Source organism: Schistocerca piceifrons, chromosome 7 (genome assembly GCF_021461385.2).
Source record: "Schistocerca piceifrons isolate TAMUIC-IGC-003096 chromosome 7, iqSchPice1.1, whole genome shotgun sequence".
Classification (NCBI taxonomy): Eukaryota; Metazoa; Arthropoda; class Insecta; order Orthoptera; family Acrididae; genus Schistocerca; species Schistocerca piceifrons.
The window spans coordinates 582890273-582909043 of NC_060144.1; the positions used below are offsets into that span (position 1 = coordinate 582890273).

At 38.6% G+C, this 18771-nt stretch overlaps 1 protein-coding gene across 1 annotated transcript in view; it reads right to left on the bottom strand.

The window, feature by feature from the left end:
* Positions 1-511: 511 nt before the first annotated feature.
* Positions 512-18771, bottom strand: part of LOC124804992 (neurobeachin) — a 1009542-nt gene continuing 991282 nt past the window's right edge. Inside the window, exons 46-51 of the mRNA XM_047265386.1 lie at positions 18360-18440; positions 18104-18271; positions 8604-8867; positions 3585-3781; positions 3101-3252; positions 512-2849 (exon numbers count right to left, since the gene is read on the bottom strand). Of these exons, the coding sequence (XP_047121342.1) occupies positions 2759-2849; positions 3101-3252; positions 3585-3781; positions 8604-8867; positions 18104-18271; positions 18360-18440 (953 nt within the window). The 3' untranslated portion in view covers positions 512-2758. The remainder of the gene's footprint in view (positions 2850-3100; positions 3253-3584; positions 3782-8603; positions 8868-18103; positions 18272-18359; positions 18441-18771) is intronic.

An 18771-nucleotide genomic window follows, 5' to 3' on the forward strand; every position in this document is an offset into this window, starting at 1 on the left:
ATCTGTTACTCTCTCCTAGGAACAGAAAATATTCTTCTAGTATCTGCCATAGAGAAGTTATCTACAATGAAACTTGTTCTCCACTAGAATTCTTCATTTTTTTGTGTGGCAGTTAACCACTATTGTGAGTTTAAGGTATAACAATCACAAAACTTACCAAAATAAATTGGTCATATATTAAACTAGACTGATTTGGTTTGGCAAACAATTTATTTTATGATCAAGGGCGAGATCTAATACAAACTTCGTGAAAAAAATATTATCTGTAAAGATGTCAAAAATTGTTGAAAAGTGCTGTTAAGCTAGACATGTGTTTTAGCTTTCAGAAATGAATAAATCTGCCAATGGAAAAATGTGAATCAAATCTTAGAACTGGCAAAGTGTTAATGGAAAAACAACCATAATGTTTTTGGCTGCTGCAATACCCCAATTTAAGTAGAATTTTCCATATTCCCTTGTACACACAAAAACACTGTGTTTGTTATACTGGAAACAATAAACTCGAGCAACATATTTGAATCATATTTTATTCATTTATATCAAGTTACTGAGCAAATGCCTTATTAGATCTGGAGAGTAAAGAAGTGTGTTGTTTTTAAATTAAGATGTCTCCATCTCTTTTCTCATTGTTTAGTTGCTTGCTAGGGCAAAGAATTTAGTCTTGCTACATTTTATCATTATAAATCATATAACAAACACACTGTCCACTCACCAAACCTAATACCAAATTATACTCATTGTGAAAGTTTTTACAATTTCATAAAATTTTCTACTGCATCTACAACAAACTAAAGAAACTAATTTTTAAATTAAGTACATATTTTAGTTGACTTCTCACAACACATTACAATGTACAAAATACAATTAAGTACTGTTTCAAATACTTTAAAATTAATAACAACATGGGAACAATGAATTTCTTTGCAGAGGTTTTTCTTTCTGAACTTTGAAAAGCAGAGGCAGTTAGTTATGTAGAACAATACAACAAGATTTCTTCCAAGAATCTGGGAAGAGATACAAAATTTGGCAGCTGTTGTTTTCCTAAAAATGGAATTCACACTACTAGTGTTTAGTACACTACAACTACATTTTTTATTCTAAAACCACTGGTGCACAAACCCCATAACCACAATTGAAATATCAATCCAACCACCAAGATGTGAACACATTAGAAAAGCAAATTTAATGGCAGAATACTTTCAGAATGACAACTGACAACACAGTTGAGGAATGGTGAGGGGAAAAAAAAAAAAAAAAAAAAAACACACTTTGGAGAGAGAAAAGGTGTAAAAATAAAGCTAGTTGTAACTCAAGGTGATGTGGTCTTAAGTACAGTACTCAGAGTAGTATTTACCAACAGTTCCATCCCAGAAATTATTGTGCCACAATATCTCTATCATATCACTAATAAATTTAAAAAAAAAGTGTTTCAGAATCTTTAAAACATGTTCTCCCCTGTTTAACAAACTGAAAACGCATTCAAGTTAACTTAGTAATTGAATTCACTTATTTCTATGGTGTGACATCATTTAAGTACTTGCAAAATTTGAAATATGTACAGATTTACATAGTTGCTATGACATGTAACCGCTGTAGCACAGTTTCTCTTCCTTAGCTAAGAGTAAAGAAAATAATCACAGCACTTGGAATGTACAGACAATAAAATACTCGATTCTGTCAATGTTCTGTATCACAATATTTTATATGAAACATTGGACAAAGCTGCATTAGCTAATATTTGTACAGTCCAATTTCAAGCATAATATAATCACAATCAAACAGCAATGTCTCAGCATTCGCAAATGTAATTGCCTTCCTTTAAACACAATGAATGGTTCACTTCATGTGTAAACACATATTTAAAGCCAAAGCTTCACAGAAATGTATTAAAAATTTCAAATTACCTAAAATAAATTTATTGTTACATTTCTCTTCATCGGTATGGCTTTATTATTCCCCAGTTTCTTAGCAAATAATGACACATGATCAGAAACTGGCAAAAATTGAATTTTTGTGTCAATACACTACTGCACATTCTACTTGCTTCACAAACACTACATCTTATAACTCAGCATTTTTTCTTTTTTTTCACTTTTTTCTTTTCTTTTTGCAGTTAATGTTGCTCTCAACGGAATGTGAAACAGAATATAATACTTTTGTACATGTTCCAGAGAATATTTTTTTCTGTATATGGTTTTGCCATGCCTTAGTGAACATTATACTGCAACTCCAATTCAAATTCAAAATATATAATGCTTAGGAACTCAACTGTAAATGAAAATAGTATCTTCTCTGTTTATGTTACCTTGAAAATGTAAAATGACTGACAACATGTCATATAACAGGAAGGTAAATTCCCTTGTGATGAAACCAATATGCACCTACACACACATTTCCATCTCAGATGCAAAGTTTATAATACACACAGTTTCCATACTGAACACATATAAATTGGTGTAAACATTCTAACAGAACTGACATGTTGCTACAAAATCATTATATAAAAATTCTTGCAAAATTATCCCTGTGATACAAATAGATCACTGGATGAACTGTCTGAAGCACACCATTGGGAATACTTTTATAGATTCCATGCATCACACATTTCAAAAATATTTCTATCTTAACCATTCAACAAATTTATGCATTTTGCACCATATAACAACAAATGAAGTAGAATTTCATTTCCACAGGCTTTTCAGCTAAATGTGGAACACCACATTTTCAGAAGTAAATGAGCACAATACAAAGGTTCCTTTCAGTATCTCTGCTGGAATTCGTGATGCCATCTATTAAAATCAATATGAAACACCACTATGGATCCAGTTGCAAGGCCAGCCAATAAGAACCTATGGTGAAAAATCATCTTTATTAGATTCATCATTCTTCCTGCTCAGGATATAAATAAACTGTTTATAAATACAAATCTGAATGGTTGATTGAGACAGGCACTATAAAAATGTTAATTTTTTTTAAAGCTAGTCATGTAACTGATAGCATTCATTGCTGAAATGGTACACATTAGTAATAATTAGCATTAACTCAGGAGAGCCAAGAGATAATAAATGTGTATGTACAGCTGAAAAATGAGTATACTTACTTCTGATCATGCGAAAGAGCTATGGAGCGAACGCTGCTATCACATGCTGGGAATGCGTACAGGAGGGCCAAATTGAATGTGCGCCACACTTCCACAATTCCTTTGTCTCCTCCTGTCATGAGATACTCTCCATCACGGCTCAGAAGCAGACACTGAAAACAGTATGCTCAGTAACTATACTATCATGTAAAAGCAAGGAAGAAACAACTGCAAAATGAGGACCTAAATCAAGGCATCCGTAAATAAAGTAATTTCAAGAACAGATACAATGTTGTTTTGTTAATGATGCACATACTGTATTGCACTAGATCCATAAATTTATTTTTACATATGATGATAAAACAAAGCACTATTAAGATTCTGTAGTGATTAACAAGTAAATACAGGTAAACCCAGTAAAGTTAAGGCAGTTATGACAAACAGTGGCAACAGAAAAACAAAGGTGAACAAAAGATATACAACTTGGAATTCGAATCAGTATTACCTGTAGGTTGTCATTATGTGATTCGTGACGAAGTCTCTTTCCATTTATTGTAAATGCAGCTATGTGTCCACGTTCGTAGTTGACAACTATAACACCCTCTCGAGACATAGCTATGTTCTCTGGAGACTGGAATCCTGAAGGAGGGTCCAAAGACCTTAGAAGATCTCCAAATGTTGTATGAACAAGAACAGGTCCATCTGACAAGGAAAAAAAAGCACACAATGAAACACACCTTTAGTTTATTCGATGAAAAATTAAACTACTGTCTACATCACTGAATCTTAATGGTTGTCAAACTGAACAGTAATTCAATGGCTAATTTCTACTTAAGGAAAAAAAATGGACATTACATGTTATGCTTCAACAAATGACAATTCTGACAAAATGATACAATATTCTGGCCCGAGACCCTGCAGTTAGTGGTCCTGTATGCATGCATGAGGTGTCCTTGCTTGTGTGTGTGATTGCTTCTCTCATCACGTGCTGTTACCCACAGTCTGGCCTCAGCAACCACAGACAGTGGTCACGTGTTTTATCTATTTCAGAAGAAGACCTTCTGGCCAAAAGCTTTTGTGTTTAGTAGTCACTTTGTTGTGGCTGTCTGCTACACAACATCCCCACTATATGGTGAGTAGCAATCTACCCATTTCATAATATTGTTACTATTCCATCCTGGATTTTCCATTGTTTGAAAATGATACAAATACATTTGAAGAAAATCACAATGATAAACAAAGACTGATTTCCTTTATTTACAAAATACATGAATTTATATATGCTACAAGTAAGTTTAAGCATGAAAGAAAACAGTCATTAGATGTAAATTGAACACCTAACATTCATACAGCAATAATTTAATAACAGAAAGCTTAGACAAACACACAACTACTTAAAATCAGGAGACAAAATTCTGTATCATCATCTCAACCTGAAGGAAATTTTAAACATTTTAACTCAAGTTAAAATGTACACATTATAATCGGATTAATAACAGTATTTCATTGCCCAACTGTACATTACCTTTACTGTCAAATTTCTACATTTCTTTCCATTCAGTGACATATTTTTCCATAAATTCCACCACCAATATAAGCATTCATAGACGTGAATGAGTTGTGTCGTACAAGCCATCCACATTCCTACATCTACATCCATACCCTGCAAAACATTGTGAAATGCAATGCAAACCATCCTTCTCATTGTATCAGTTATTAGGGCTTCTACCCATTGCACTCACGTAAGCAGTGGTGGAAGAATGACTGTTTAAATGTGTGCGATTCGTAGGGAGTTTTAGTATATTCCTAGACTGACTATTTAAAGCTAATTCTTGGAACTTTGTAAGCAGGTTTTCACTGGACAGTTAGTGCCTATCTTCAAGTGTCTGCCCAGTTCAGCTTCTTTAGCATTTCTGTGACACTCTCACACACGTCAAACAAATCTGTAACCATGCATGCTGCCCTTCTCTCTATCCCCTTAGACATACCTGGTACAAGTCCCACACACTTGAGAAATATTCCAGTGTGGGTCCCACAAGTGATTTGCAACCAGTATCCTTTGTAGACTAACATGCAAAGATGCGAGCTGGAGAGAGTGCCACAGAGACTCGGCACTCAAATGAGTTCCACCGGTGGCAAGGGTGGCACTGACGATGAAGATATCGACTTTGTCTCGGCCAATTGCCAGCCGAGTACAATCCACCAATGACCAGATGACAACGGACAGAAGCCTACTCATAAGATAGAAGAGCAGCTCTCGTACAATTGGTTATAGATCGTCGTCCAGGGCTGACATAGACAGGGAACGTTGTATAGTGAACTCTTCAAGTGAACAGACATTTGTAGTAATTGCATTTGCTACATACTGTTAGGTTTACCTATGATTATTTGCACTTAGCCACTGAAGGTTTTTTTTGTGTTATATTACAAGAAGTGTTGCAAGACTTCAATATTCAACTAGTCACAAAGATAAGTAAACCTTTTAACTCATTTGTTGGAGTGTTGTAGAACCTTTGTTCTCCTGTCCTGTTAATAGTGGCAGGAAGAAATTGTCTTAATGGTGTACTGCACCAGAAGCCATTTCACGAACTCATTCACCCGGCATACTGTAACAACAGTGGCAACTTGGCCCCCACAGCAGTAATGATGAGGCCTTTACAAAAACTGGCAACGAGGGTTACAAAACACGATTTTACATTTATGAACATTTAAAGCTAGTTGCAAATCTTTGCACCACTTCGAAATCTTATCAAGTCATGGGGATATCTGGGTGGCTTTTTTTTTGGCAAGTATTTCACTACAGAAGGCAGAAGCAACCACTGCAGCCTCTTCCTGTAAACTGTACTAACAACAAACTGAAACATGATAATCTACTCTCACTGATAATAAAAGCCCGGTTTCCTTTATTTATGTGTATGTTTGTATGGAGGAGAGCAGCTTCTCTGACAAATGCTACTGCTCCCTCTCTTAAGCCATGCTGCCAAAGTTGCTACATAATGCTTTAAACAGTGCACTATAGCTCTAGCCAGGATGCTGTGAGCTGCCTCTAAAGTCATGATACGTTTAACACAGACATCACAATCGAGATGAATTCACATCCCCAAAAGCATACATCCTCATAAATTGTGGAAGGGGTGAAAAATAAGCTAATTGTTTATTTCATTTTTTTAACATCTGGAAATTTTTAATTTGCTGCTTGTTGTCCACTGGTAATCCGTTATAGACATTTCCACTAGAAAATATATAGGGTTTATCTGAAATGAATGTAGGCAATGAGACGGCTGGTAGAGTGGGTCACGACAAACCTATTTTACATAGCAACCCGTGTTTGAACCCCTTAGCATACAGCGTTATTGAACAGCATCGTGCACCTCCAATAGTGTAGGCAAGTATTTGTGACATCACAGTAAAAGAGTTGAAGTTTTATAACCTTTATTTGCAAACGCTGTAATCGACATAGTTGCAGATATTTCAGGCAGGACAACACTACGGGTTTTCCAGCTCTTAGTGGGACGTGAATGCATTGCTTTTGGCTGTGGAAACATCTGTCTGATAGGTGTTACATAGAGGGCAGCACTTGTGCACAATGCGGAGTATGGTTCACCCTGCATCAGTTTGTCATCAAATGGGGACACTCTTGTGTTTGTTACTGTATGTACTGGACAGGAAATGAAATGCTATTCTGGGGAGGAAAGGGCAGACATGCACTGTGCTTACAGGCTGGTGGATGGAAGTGCTCACGCTGCCCAACATTTGTACATTCGGCAGTTTCCGAGTTGTTGAGTGCCACATCCACACACATTAACTGCCGTCCACAGGTCACTATGAGGGACTGGATCACCTGAGGTACGTCTTACAATGGCACGTTCTCGTAAAGGCACATGTTGCACAGGAAATGGGTGGAAGTCACTCCACAATTTGGCGTACATGGCAGGAAGAGGATTTTCACTCCTGACGCCTCCAGAAGGTCAACGCCTTAACCCAAATGATTCTCCACATCAAATTGAATTCTGCTGAGAAGGTATGTTGAACAGCTACAATCAAGAAGTGCAGACATGGGAAAATCCACACACTGTCTTTGTTCATGGTCATCAAGATCACTTCAGTGCCAACATTTGAGCCGGCTTGGTAAGTGGTAATCTGGTCAGTCCATACATCCCATCAGTGACTGAACACAAACAAATACTTAATCTGGAAATTCTTCCAATCCATCTGTGGCATGACTCAGCAAACCAGTGTTTAATAGTATTGGTTGAAAACAGTCTCGGTTGCAATTTTAGTTTTTTTATTTATCAACTACAAGTTTCACCTTATTTACGCATCTTCAGGCTGATCTTAATTTGGTATTTCTTAGGACGATCCATCAAACAGTATGCCCTTTAGCTACACTGTCTAATTGATCGTCCTAAGAAATACCAAATTAAGAGCAGCCTGAAGATGCATAAATAAGGTGAAACACATAGTTGATAAATAAAAAACCTAAAATTGCAACCAAGACTGTTTTCAACTAATACTAATAAATACTTAATCTTTTCACAAGAAACTCTGTAAGAGCTGTTGGATCATGTTCCACTCAACATGCAACAGCTAATGTGGTACCAACACGATAGTGCACCTGTGCACTTAGCACACGCAATGTGAATGCCTTCGTGTGAAACCTTTGGTGAGAACTGGATAGGGTGCAGTGGGCTGGTGGCATCGTCTGCACGTTCCCCTGACTTGATACTCATTGATTTTTTCTTCTGGGGCCACATTAAATCTGTTGTCTATGAAACACCCATTGGACTGATAAAGAGCTGATAGTGTGCATTATGGCAGCCTCTGATGCAATTTCCACTTTGCCAGGAGTGCTTGAAAGTGGGTGACAGTCACTCCAGCATCATTGCACGGTGTGCATTCAAGCAGGACGGATCATTTTGAGCACTTCTTGTAAAAGTTTTCAGATAAAGATTATATAAAAGTAACATCACCTCGACTTCTCATTTATCTTGATGCCACAAATACATTGAAAATGTTGCCCTGCAGACCTGCTGCCATGATGGCATGTTGTGTGCCTACCCTCTTGGCAGTGTGCAATGCTGTTCAACAACACCTAGCACTGTATGCTAAGGGATGTGACATGGGCTGCTATGTGAAATATGCTTGTTATGACCCACTCTACCAGCCATGTGCAATATTCTAACTGCATCAGTCTGTAAAATAAGTTTGTTTTTGACCTTCACTGCATTGCTCCAGAAGATTATGCTATATGATAGTATCATGTGAAAATAAGATCAGTTTACTTCAAACCCATGTGAAGATCAACACAATGATATAAATTTCTCAGTGAAAAGCACTTGAGCTTTTTAGTTATTACAGAGAGGAATCTTGAATAAAAGACACCACCTGGAAGTACAGTAACATATTAAATACACAAATCCATTTAAATACTGAACAAGTCGTGGAAACTTTGCCAAATACATTTCATTCTACTAATTGTTTGGATGTGTTAATGATAAAAACTTGCACTGACACCTGTACTCACTTGTTGAACCTGATACTACAAGTCCAAGCTCGGCAGAAATCACGACACTGGTGACGGGCTGCTCGTGGCCTGTGAGAGTGGCACGTGGCGTAGGTGCTTCACCTTCCCCAACAATGGTTTGTGTTCGTGCATTCCAGTGCCATAGCAATACTGTGCAGTCAGCTGAGCCTGATGCTATATAGCAGTCTGATGTAATATTGCACTCAGAGCGTGAGAGACACGTAACTACACCATAGTGACCAAAAATTATTTGAACTATCTTTGCTGCAACAGAAAAATGAAACATGTAAAAATCAGAACATTGTTCATAAAATGACAAAACATAAACATCAACAAAAAATAAGCAACAGTTGTGCAGTACAAGAATTTACTTCAATCTGCAGGGGCTAATAATAATACATAAGAACTGAGAAGGTGTCAGCTGTGGCTTACTGGTAGGTATCAATACAATATCATCTGCCCAGAATGTTTTGAGAAAAAATGAAAAACCAAATCAGAATAGCTGGCTTGTATGAACTATCCTGTATAATTTCTACATCAGAAGTTTTCTTACACCTAACGATTCCTTCCAGTGAGATACAACTGCCATAATATAATCAAGCAGATCAAATATTAACAGTATTTTTCTATTTACCCATTGATTTCACTGACACAGACACTGCAAAGATTCACATGGATTACATTTTTGTTTGTTATGAAATTCAAATTTATTAATATATGAAACACCAGTAACTGCCTCTTTTATTTACGTGCATGTGAGTGTGGTCCCGTAAGTACCCAATCCAACAAAGAAAATACAAAAATTTTGGAAAAAATGTTTTTATTTTTCAACATAATCTACTTTCAGCTCTATAAACTTTTCCCAGCGAGGTTCAATAAGTTCGATACCGTTTTTATAATCAGAACTGTCTAATTCCTCAAAATAGCCATTAACAGCCAACATCACGTCTTTATTTGTTGAAAATCTTCGACCACCGAGCCATTTTTTCAAGTTTGGGAACAGAAAATAATCTGAGAGGGCTAAATCAAGCAAATAGGGTGCATGAGGTAGCAATTCAAACTTTAATTCATAAATTTTGGCCATTGCAATAACGGACTTGTGAATTGGTACATTGTCCTGAAGAAACAACACTTTCTTCTTGGCCAAATGCAGCTGTTTTTGCTTGATTTCTTCACCCAAACATTGCAATAAGCTCACATAGTACTCGCAATTGATAGTTTTTCCTTTTTGAAGGTAGTCAATGAAAATTATCCCACGTGCATCCCAAAAAACCGACACCGTGACCTTCCCTGCAGATGAAATGGTCTTTGCCTTCTTTGGAGTCAGTTCTCCAATCTGTGTTCATTGTTTTGACTGTTCTTTTGTCTTGGGAGTAAAGTGGTGGACCCATGTTTCATCCATGGCTATGAAACAGTGCAAAAAAATCAGCTTTGTTGCTGTGAAATGTCTCCAAAAACTCAACTGAAACATCTTCATGACACTGTTTTTGCTAAAGTGTCAGCAAACGCAGTAAAAACCTTGCACATAGTTTTCCCATGCCAAATTCTCAGATAATATGCAATGTACCACACTTTTTGAAATGCATACTATGTCTGCTGGGTCGCGCACTTTCAGCTGATGATAATTCAGTACCGCTTTGTGGGTTTTCTTCACCATTTCTGGACTCTTCACCTCATTTGGTTGACCACTGCGATGCTCGTCTTGGCAGCTCATATAGCCTCACTTAAACTCAGCTACCCAATATTTTACTGTTATCAACGCAGGAGCAGGCACTCCCAAAGTAGAATAGATCATATGCTTTCTAATCCAGAAGTATTTTTCAACAATAGCTGCCATCTCGCTGTCAGACCATGTACTTATGGGACCAGCCTTGTATTCCATCGATCCAGTTGTAGTAGTAGTAGTTTACTCATTCACAGACAATCTACATTGGGTGGATTTCATCAGATAAATACATAGCATTATACATACCACATTAAAAATTGCATATACAACTCAGTTCATTACAAAAATAATGAAAGATATTTTACATGGAATACATAGTTGACATTTACGTACAAATGCATGGTATTAGGTTGGTGCATAAGTTCATAGCATTTTTCCAAAATGAACACAACAGACACACATAACAGAGACTTTAGCCATCCATAATATACACTCCTTCACTATTTACAACAGTCTGTCAATGCTTGGGCAACTTTTCGGTTCCACAACTGTAGAAATCACGTGGTTTTGAAATGAAGAAATCACTGAGCCATGTTTGGAGTGCATTTTCATCCAGAGAGGAAGTCCTTAAAGGTTGTTCAGCTGAGAGCAGAAAAGGTGAAAATCTGAGGGCACAAGACCTGGTGAACAAGGTAGGTGAAGAATGACTTCCCAAGCCAACTCCCGTACATTGTTTTTTCTCACTTTAGCAGAACGTGGGTGGGTGCTATTGTGGAGTAGCATCATTTCGCACAATCTTTCTGGTCATTGTTCTTGGATTGTGCTGGGAAGACACCTCAGTTGTTGACAATAATTGTCAGCAGTGATGGGTACACCTCGGGAAAGCAATTTGTAGTACACCACACGCTGTCGCTGCTCCATCACATGCATAACATTATCATTTGTGGATGCACACAGGTCATTGTATGGGGAGTTGTCGCTTTGTTTGGGCTCAACCACTCCTTTCTTATCCTTATGTCAGCATAAAGACACAATTTCTCAACACCAGTAACGATACAGGACAGGAATGATCAGTGTTGTAAATGAGCCAATTGATGATGAGCAAGCAGAGATGCACATATGGCTACTCACTGATTTTTGTGATTTTAGCTTAGAGCATTGGTACCCATACACCTGATTTTTCAACCTTCCCCATTGCACGAAAATGTCACACAATGGTGGAATGATCACAGTTCATCAAATCTGCCAGTTCCCAAGTACTCTGTCATGGTTTATTGTGGATTAATGTGTTTAAATGATCTACATCAATCCTCAAAGGTCTTCCTGAATGTGTTGAGTCACTAATTTCAAAACAATTGTTCTTAAAACAAGAAAGCCATTTTCTTGCAATACTCTGCCAATGGCACTATCCCCATACATGGCGCAAATGTTTTTAGCTTCCTCAGCTGATGTCATGCCTCTACTGAACTCAAACAGATGCATATGTCAGAAATGTTCTGATTTCTCTACTTGGCTCTCCATTTTTTACCGTCCACAGCACCACCACTATCTCCAAACAACAAAACGACAACATGTGAACTCAAACAGCAACAGTGAATTGCAAATAATAAATGATAATCAATCAATAAAGCCGTGGTAACCAGAAAACCAATACACAAAACAAAAATTGTATGAACTTATTAAATATCTGAATACTGCTTCCTTAAATGCAGGTATTTTTTTTAATTTCTTTCATCTATGCTGGAAGTTTGCTATACAATCTAGTACCTTGAATCTTTGTTTCTTTTTTAACTAAAGCTTCGTTTACTCTTTTTATATGGATATCATTGCACATTATTGTATTATATGAATGAAAATCTGAGTTAGTTTTGAAATTGTCAGTGTACCTTTTTATGTTTACACTTTTTTGTATACAGAGTCATGGTAAAGGTAAAATACTCAGCTCTTGAAGTAAATGATTGTAAGTTGTTAGCCTTGAACTGTTGATAGTTATTCTAACGGTTCATTTTTGTACAGTGAAGATTGTTTTTATGTTTCTCTTATTATGACCCCAGACAGTGAGACCATAACTAATGGCAGAATGGATTTAAGCAAAGTAGACAATTCTACTACACATAACACTAATTCCACGTAACACAAAGCAAGGAGAGGTTAAACTGTTAGTGATTCAGAAGATGTGTGCTGTCCAGCCTAAATTTTCATCAATAATGACACGTAAAAATTTTGTGACAGCCATCCTCTCAATTTCTTTATTTTGCATTCTGAGGTCTATGTCATTAGGCGACTGTTTTTCTGTAATGGGTATAATTAGTTAACATCTCAATTTCAAACCAATTTTGTAAATATTCCAACACTCTGGTTACTGATTTTGGCAATATATGGTTTATATCAGTTATAACAACATTTAAACCAAGCAATGGAAAACCAGGATGGGATAATGACAATATTATCGAAAGGATAGATTGTTACTCACTATACAGAGGAGACGTTGAGCCACAAACAGGCGCAACAAAAAGATTGCTACACATGTGAGTTTTGGTAAAAGACCTTCTTGTAAAATACACACACACACACACACACACACACACACACACACACACACACACACACACACACACACACAAAGGCCAATGTGTCTGACCACTAGGTCCAGACTGTGAGCAACTGTGCCTAGTGGGAGAAGCATTCTGGGTAGAGGGAGTAAGGAAGTGGCTAGGGTGGGGATGAGGAGGGATAACAGTGTAGGGGTGGTCAAGGGTGTAGTGTTGGTTGTGGGAGCAAGTACGGACATGGTGGGAACAAGGTAGGGCTATTAGGTGCACTCAAGAGGTTTGAGGCTGGGGAGGGGTAGGGGTGCGGTGGGGGTGGTGATGGGGGAGCGGGCATGGTAGGGGGGAGGGGAAGGGAAGTGGAGGAGGAGAGAAGTAGGGGAGGGGAAAAGAAGAGACTAGTGAGTACGCTGATGGAATAGAAGGCTGTGAATTGCTGGATTGGGACCGGGGAAGGGGATAGATGGGTGAAGGACACGAACTAGTGAAGGTTGAGGCAAGGTGGGGTTCTGGGAAGTGCCTTGCACAGAAACAGGTCTACTGTGCTTTTTCACTCCGGTCACCTACGACCTTCCTCATTCCCATCATCTAGTCAGAAAGGAGCACTACCCTCGTTACTCAGTGCCATCCAGGACTGGAGCAACTGAATCATATTCTCTGCCAGGGTTTCAACTACTTCTTGTCATGCCCTGAAGTGAGGATTACCCTATACACTATCCTTCTCACCACTTCCACAGTGGTACTCCACCACCCACCGAACCTTCGCAATATCCTTGACTATCCCTACTCCACCCCTGGTCCCAACCCCTTGTCTCATGGCTCATGTATGTGTAAGAGACCTACATACAAGACCTGTTCCAAACGTTCCTCCCACCATCAACAAATCCAGTCAGGTCACAAGCATCACCTGTTCCATCAAAAGCAGAGCTTCTGTGAAGGCAGCCACATGATCTACGAACTAAGCTGCAACCATGTGCTGCATTCTATGAGGGCTTGAGAACCAACAAGCTGAACCTTCCTTGCAGGTTAAAACTGTGAGCTGGATTGAGACTCAAACTCGGGACCTCTGGCTTCGCAGGCAAGCACTCTACCAACTGAGCTACCCAAGAATGACTCACAACCTGTTCTCATAGCCTTACTTACCAACAAGCTGTCTGTCCACTGACGAACTGTGGCTAAGAGACAGCTGGACCACCCAGTTGCTGAGCACGCTGCCTATCATAACGTTCTTCATTTTAATGACTGCTTTACAGCCTGTGTCATATGGATCCTTCCTACTAACACCAGATTTTTTGAATTTCATAGGTGGTACTTCTCCCTGTAATACATCCTACATTCCTGTAATCCCCTTGGTCTCAACATTTGGCAGTCCCTGTCCATCACCCACCAATACTGTTCCCTCCTCTCACTCCAGCACTACACATTCTTTTATTCCACCACCGAACCCACTAGTCTCTCACATTTTTTTTCCCTTCCTCTACTTCTCTCCTCCTCTGCTGCCCCCCCCCCCCTCAGCCCTACATCCCTGCATGCTTCCACAAGCAGCACTACACCTCCCCCCCCCCCCCACCCTATCCCTCTCCACCTTGCCCCAGACTCCTCCTTAGCCCCTCCATCCAAGAGTGCTTCTACCATCAGGTAAAGTTGCTCACAGTGGCCAGACACACTGGTTGCGCATGTGAGTTGTGCTTGTGTGAATTGGCACATTTTCTGTTTTAGAAGAAGGCCTTTTGGCCAAAAGCTAACATGTATAGCAGTGTCTATGCTGTGCCTGTCTGCAACTGAACATCTCCTCTATATGGCATGTAACAGTCCGCCATTTACATTACAGCAACATTTATATCATCAGCAAGCAGGGTTATGTGCAAACCATTGAATGGAATCTTTGTCATTTCCACAAACAAAAAAATAAGAGGTCCCAGAACACTGCTCTGTGGTACCCCAACTTATACAGTATTAAAATCAGATCTGTAAACAATACTTCCTACCCCCATGAACCATGGACCTTGCCATCGGTGGAGAGGCTTGCGTGCCTCAGCGATACAGATGGCCGTACCGTAGGTGCAACCACAACGGAGGGGTATCTGTTGAGAGGCCAGACAAACGTGCGGTTCCTGAAGAGGGGCAGCAGCCTTTTCAGTGGTTATAAATACAAAATCAAATAGGTGTAATGCAGGAGTAGGTTTAATAATGAATAAAAAAATAGGAGTGCGGGTAAGCTACCACCAACAGCATAGTGAACGCATTATTGTGGGCAAGATAGACACAAAGCCCATGCCTACTACAGTAGTACAAGTTTATATGCCAACTAGCTCTGCAGATGATGAAGAAATTGATGAAATGTATGATGAGATAAAAGAAATTATTCAGGTAGTGAAGGAAGATGAAAATTTAATAGTCATGGGTGATTGGAATTCGAGAGTAGGAAAAGGGAGAGAAGGAAACATAGTGGGTGAATATGGATTGGGGGAGAGAAATGAAAGAGGAAGCCATCTGGTAGAATTTTGCTCAGAGCATAACTTAATCATAGCTAACACATGGTTCAAGAATCATAAAAGAAGGTTGTATACATGGAAGAATCCTGGAGATACTTACAGGTTTCAGATAGATTATATAATGGTAAGACAGAGATTTAGGAACCAGGTTTTAAATTGTAAGACATTTCCAGGGGCAGATGTGGACTCTGACCACAATCTATTGGTTATGAACTGTAGATTAAAACAGAAGAAACTGCATAAAGGTGGGAATTTAAGGAGATGGGACCTGGATAAACTGACTAAATCAGAGGTTCAGGGAGAGCATAAGGGAACAATTGACAGGAATGGGAGAAATAAATACAGTAGAAGAAGAATGGGTAGCTCTGAGGGATGAAGTAGCGAAGGCAGCAGAGGATCAAGTAGGTAAAAAGACGAGGGCTAGTAGAAATCCTTGGGTAACAGAAGAAATATTGAATTTAATTGATGAAAGGAGAAAATATAAAAACGCAGTAAATGAAGCAGGAAAAAGTGAATACAAACATCTCAAAAATGAGATCGACAGGAAGTGCAAAATGGCTAAGCAGGGATGGCTAGAGGACAAATGTAAGGATGTAGAGGCTTATCTCACTAGGGGTAAAATAGTTACTGCCTACAGGAAAATTAAAGAGACCTTTGGAGAAAAGAGAGCCACTTGTATGATTTTCAAGACCTCAGATGGAAACCCAGTTCTAAGCAAAGAAGGGAAAGCAGAAAGGTGGAAGGAGTATATAGAGGGTCTATACAAGGGTGATGTACTTGAGGACAATATTATGGAAATGGAAGAGGATGTAGATGAAGATGAAATGGGAGATACGATACTGCGTGAAGAGTTTGACAGAGTACTGGAATACCTGAGTCGAAACAAGGCCCCCGGAGTGGACAGCATTCCATTGGAACTACTGACGGCCTTGGGTGAGCCAGTCCTGACAAAACTCTACCATCTGGTGAGCAAGATGTATGAAACAGGCGAAATACCCTCAGACTTCAAGAAGAATATAATAATTCCAATCCCAAAGAAAGCAGGTGCTGACAGATGTGAAAATTACCAAACTATCAGTTTAATAAGTCACAGCTGCAAAATCCTATCACGAATTCTTTACAGACAAATGGAAAAACTGGTAGAAGCCGACCTCGGGGAAGATCAGTTTGGATTCCGTAGAAATGTTGGAATACGTGAGGCAATACTGACCCTACGACTTTTCTTAGAAGAAAGATTAAGGAAAGGCAAACCTACATTTCTAGCATTTGTAGACTTAGATAAAGCTTTTGACAATGTTGACTGGAGTACTCTCTTCCAAATTCTGAAGGTAACAAGGCTAAAATACAGGGAGCGAAAGGCTATTTACAATTTGTACAGAAACCAGATGGCAGTTATAAGAGTCGAGGGGCATGAAAGGGAAGCAGTGGTTCGGAAGGGAGTGAGACAGGGTTGTAGCCTCTCCCCGATGCTATTCAATCTGTATATTGAGCAAGCAGTAAAGGAAACAAAAGAAAAGTTCAGAGTAGGTATTAAAATCCACGGAGAAGAAATAAAAACTTTATGGTTCGCCGATGACATTGTAATTCTGTCAGAGACAGCAAAGGACTTGGAAGAGCAGTTGAATGGAATGGACAGTGTCTTGAAAGGAGGGTATAAGATGAACATCAACAAAAGCGAAACAAGGATAATGGAATGTAGTCGAATTAAGTCGGTTGATGCTGAGGGAATTAGATTAGGAAATGAGACAATTAAAGTAGTAAAGGAGTTTTGCTATTTGGGGAGCAAAATAACTGATGATGGTTGAAGTAGAGAGGATATAAAATGTAGACTGGCAATGGCAAGGAAAGCGTTTCTGAAGAAGAGAAATTTGTTAACATCGAGTATAGATTTAAGTGTCAGGAAGTCGTTTCTGAAAGTATTTGTATGGAGTGTAGCCATGTATGGAAGTGAAACATGGACGATAAATCGTTTAAACAAGAAGAGACTAGAAGCTTTTGAAATGTGGTGCTACAGAAGAATGCTGAAGATTAGATAGGTAGATCACATAACTAATGAGGAGGTATTGAATAGGATTGGGGATAAGAGGTGCTTGTGGCACAACTTGACTAGAAGAAGGGATCGGTTGGTAGGACATGTTCTGGGGCATCAAGAGATCACCATTTTGGTACTGGAGGGCAGTGTGGAGGGTAAAAATAGTAGAGGGAGACCAAGAGATGAATACACTAAGCAGATTCAGAAGAATGTAGGCTGCAGTAAGTACTGGGAGATGAAGAAGCTTGCACAGGATAGAGTAACATGGAGAGCTGTATCAAACCAGTCTCAGGACTGAAGACCACAACAACAACAACAACAACAACAACAACATTTTCAATATGTTTATTTATTGGCATGTGACTCTTACGAGAAAATTACAAGATCTTATTTAGACTTTATTTCACTTGAATTTGTTGTTCAGATTACACTGGTATGATTAGTTATCATTAGGGCTCTCAACTAGAAAACCCAATTAACTGATGTCAGAACTAAAGCTCACGACATCTAAAACTTTACGAGTTAATCAGTATATTTGAGAAAGGTGGCCCATACTAACAAGATGTCTAGCAGCCCACTTTCCTTTAACACACTATGAATTATCAGAAACTAGCTATCTTCCAAAATAATTGAAGTTCAGGGCCACTGTCATTTTTTACTGCAGATTTAATCATAACCATTATTAGATTCTGACTTTTTACAATCTACTTTTGTTATTTTATGGCATAATAAAAATTTTTATATCAAGTAGCACTCACCAGTCTCAGTAGAGAACACTCTGAAGCTGTTGTCCCAGAAACCACAAGCAACAAGAAAACGGCTGTCTACTGTTGTCACAAAACAGTTGGAACGTATCCGTATCTTTTGGCTGAAGTTATCACCAAGATGTCTCCTCATGGCTGGATTTGAACTGCTGCCTGATTGTGCTGTGCATACAGAATAACACATAATGTTACTTGTGTCTATGAAGCACACAGAATATTTTCATATTGCAAATTCAGATTGTCAACTTACAAAGTACAGGGTCCATTGACAGTGGAAGATTTGCTGTGGGTGTCTGTGGAGTCTCAGCGTAGCTCGGGGACTGAACAGATGCTGCAAGGAACAAAATAATGTTATGATTTTCTTATTATTAAGAGTCAAAATCACTTAGAACTATCTAAACAATAATGCTTTCACCATTTGCCCGTTATTTATTTCCTTCTGGAAACATTCTTGCAATTTTGGCTACTTTTGGCTACACAGCAATTGTCAAGTGAATACTTTCAAAATTATTTACATATCACGTCCCTGTGTAAAAGTTTTGAAAACCTATGAGATACTCTCACTTGCTACCATAACAAAGCATGTAAGTGAGATTAATATGATGATCCCATATCGTCAAAAAATGAATATGATGTTATTGACATTTATTATGCCTCCAATT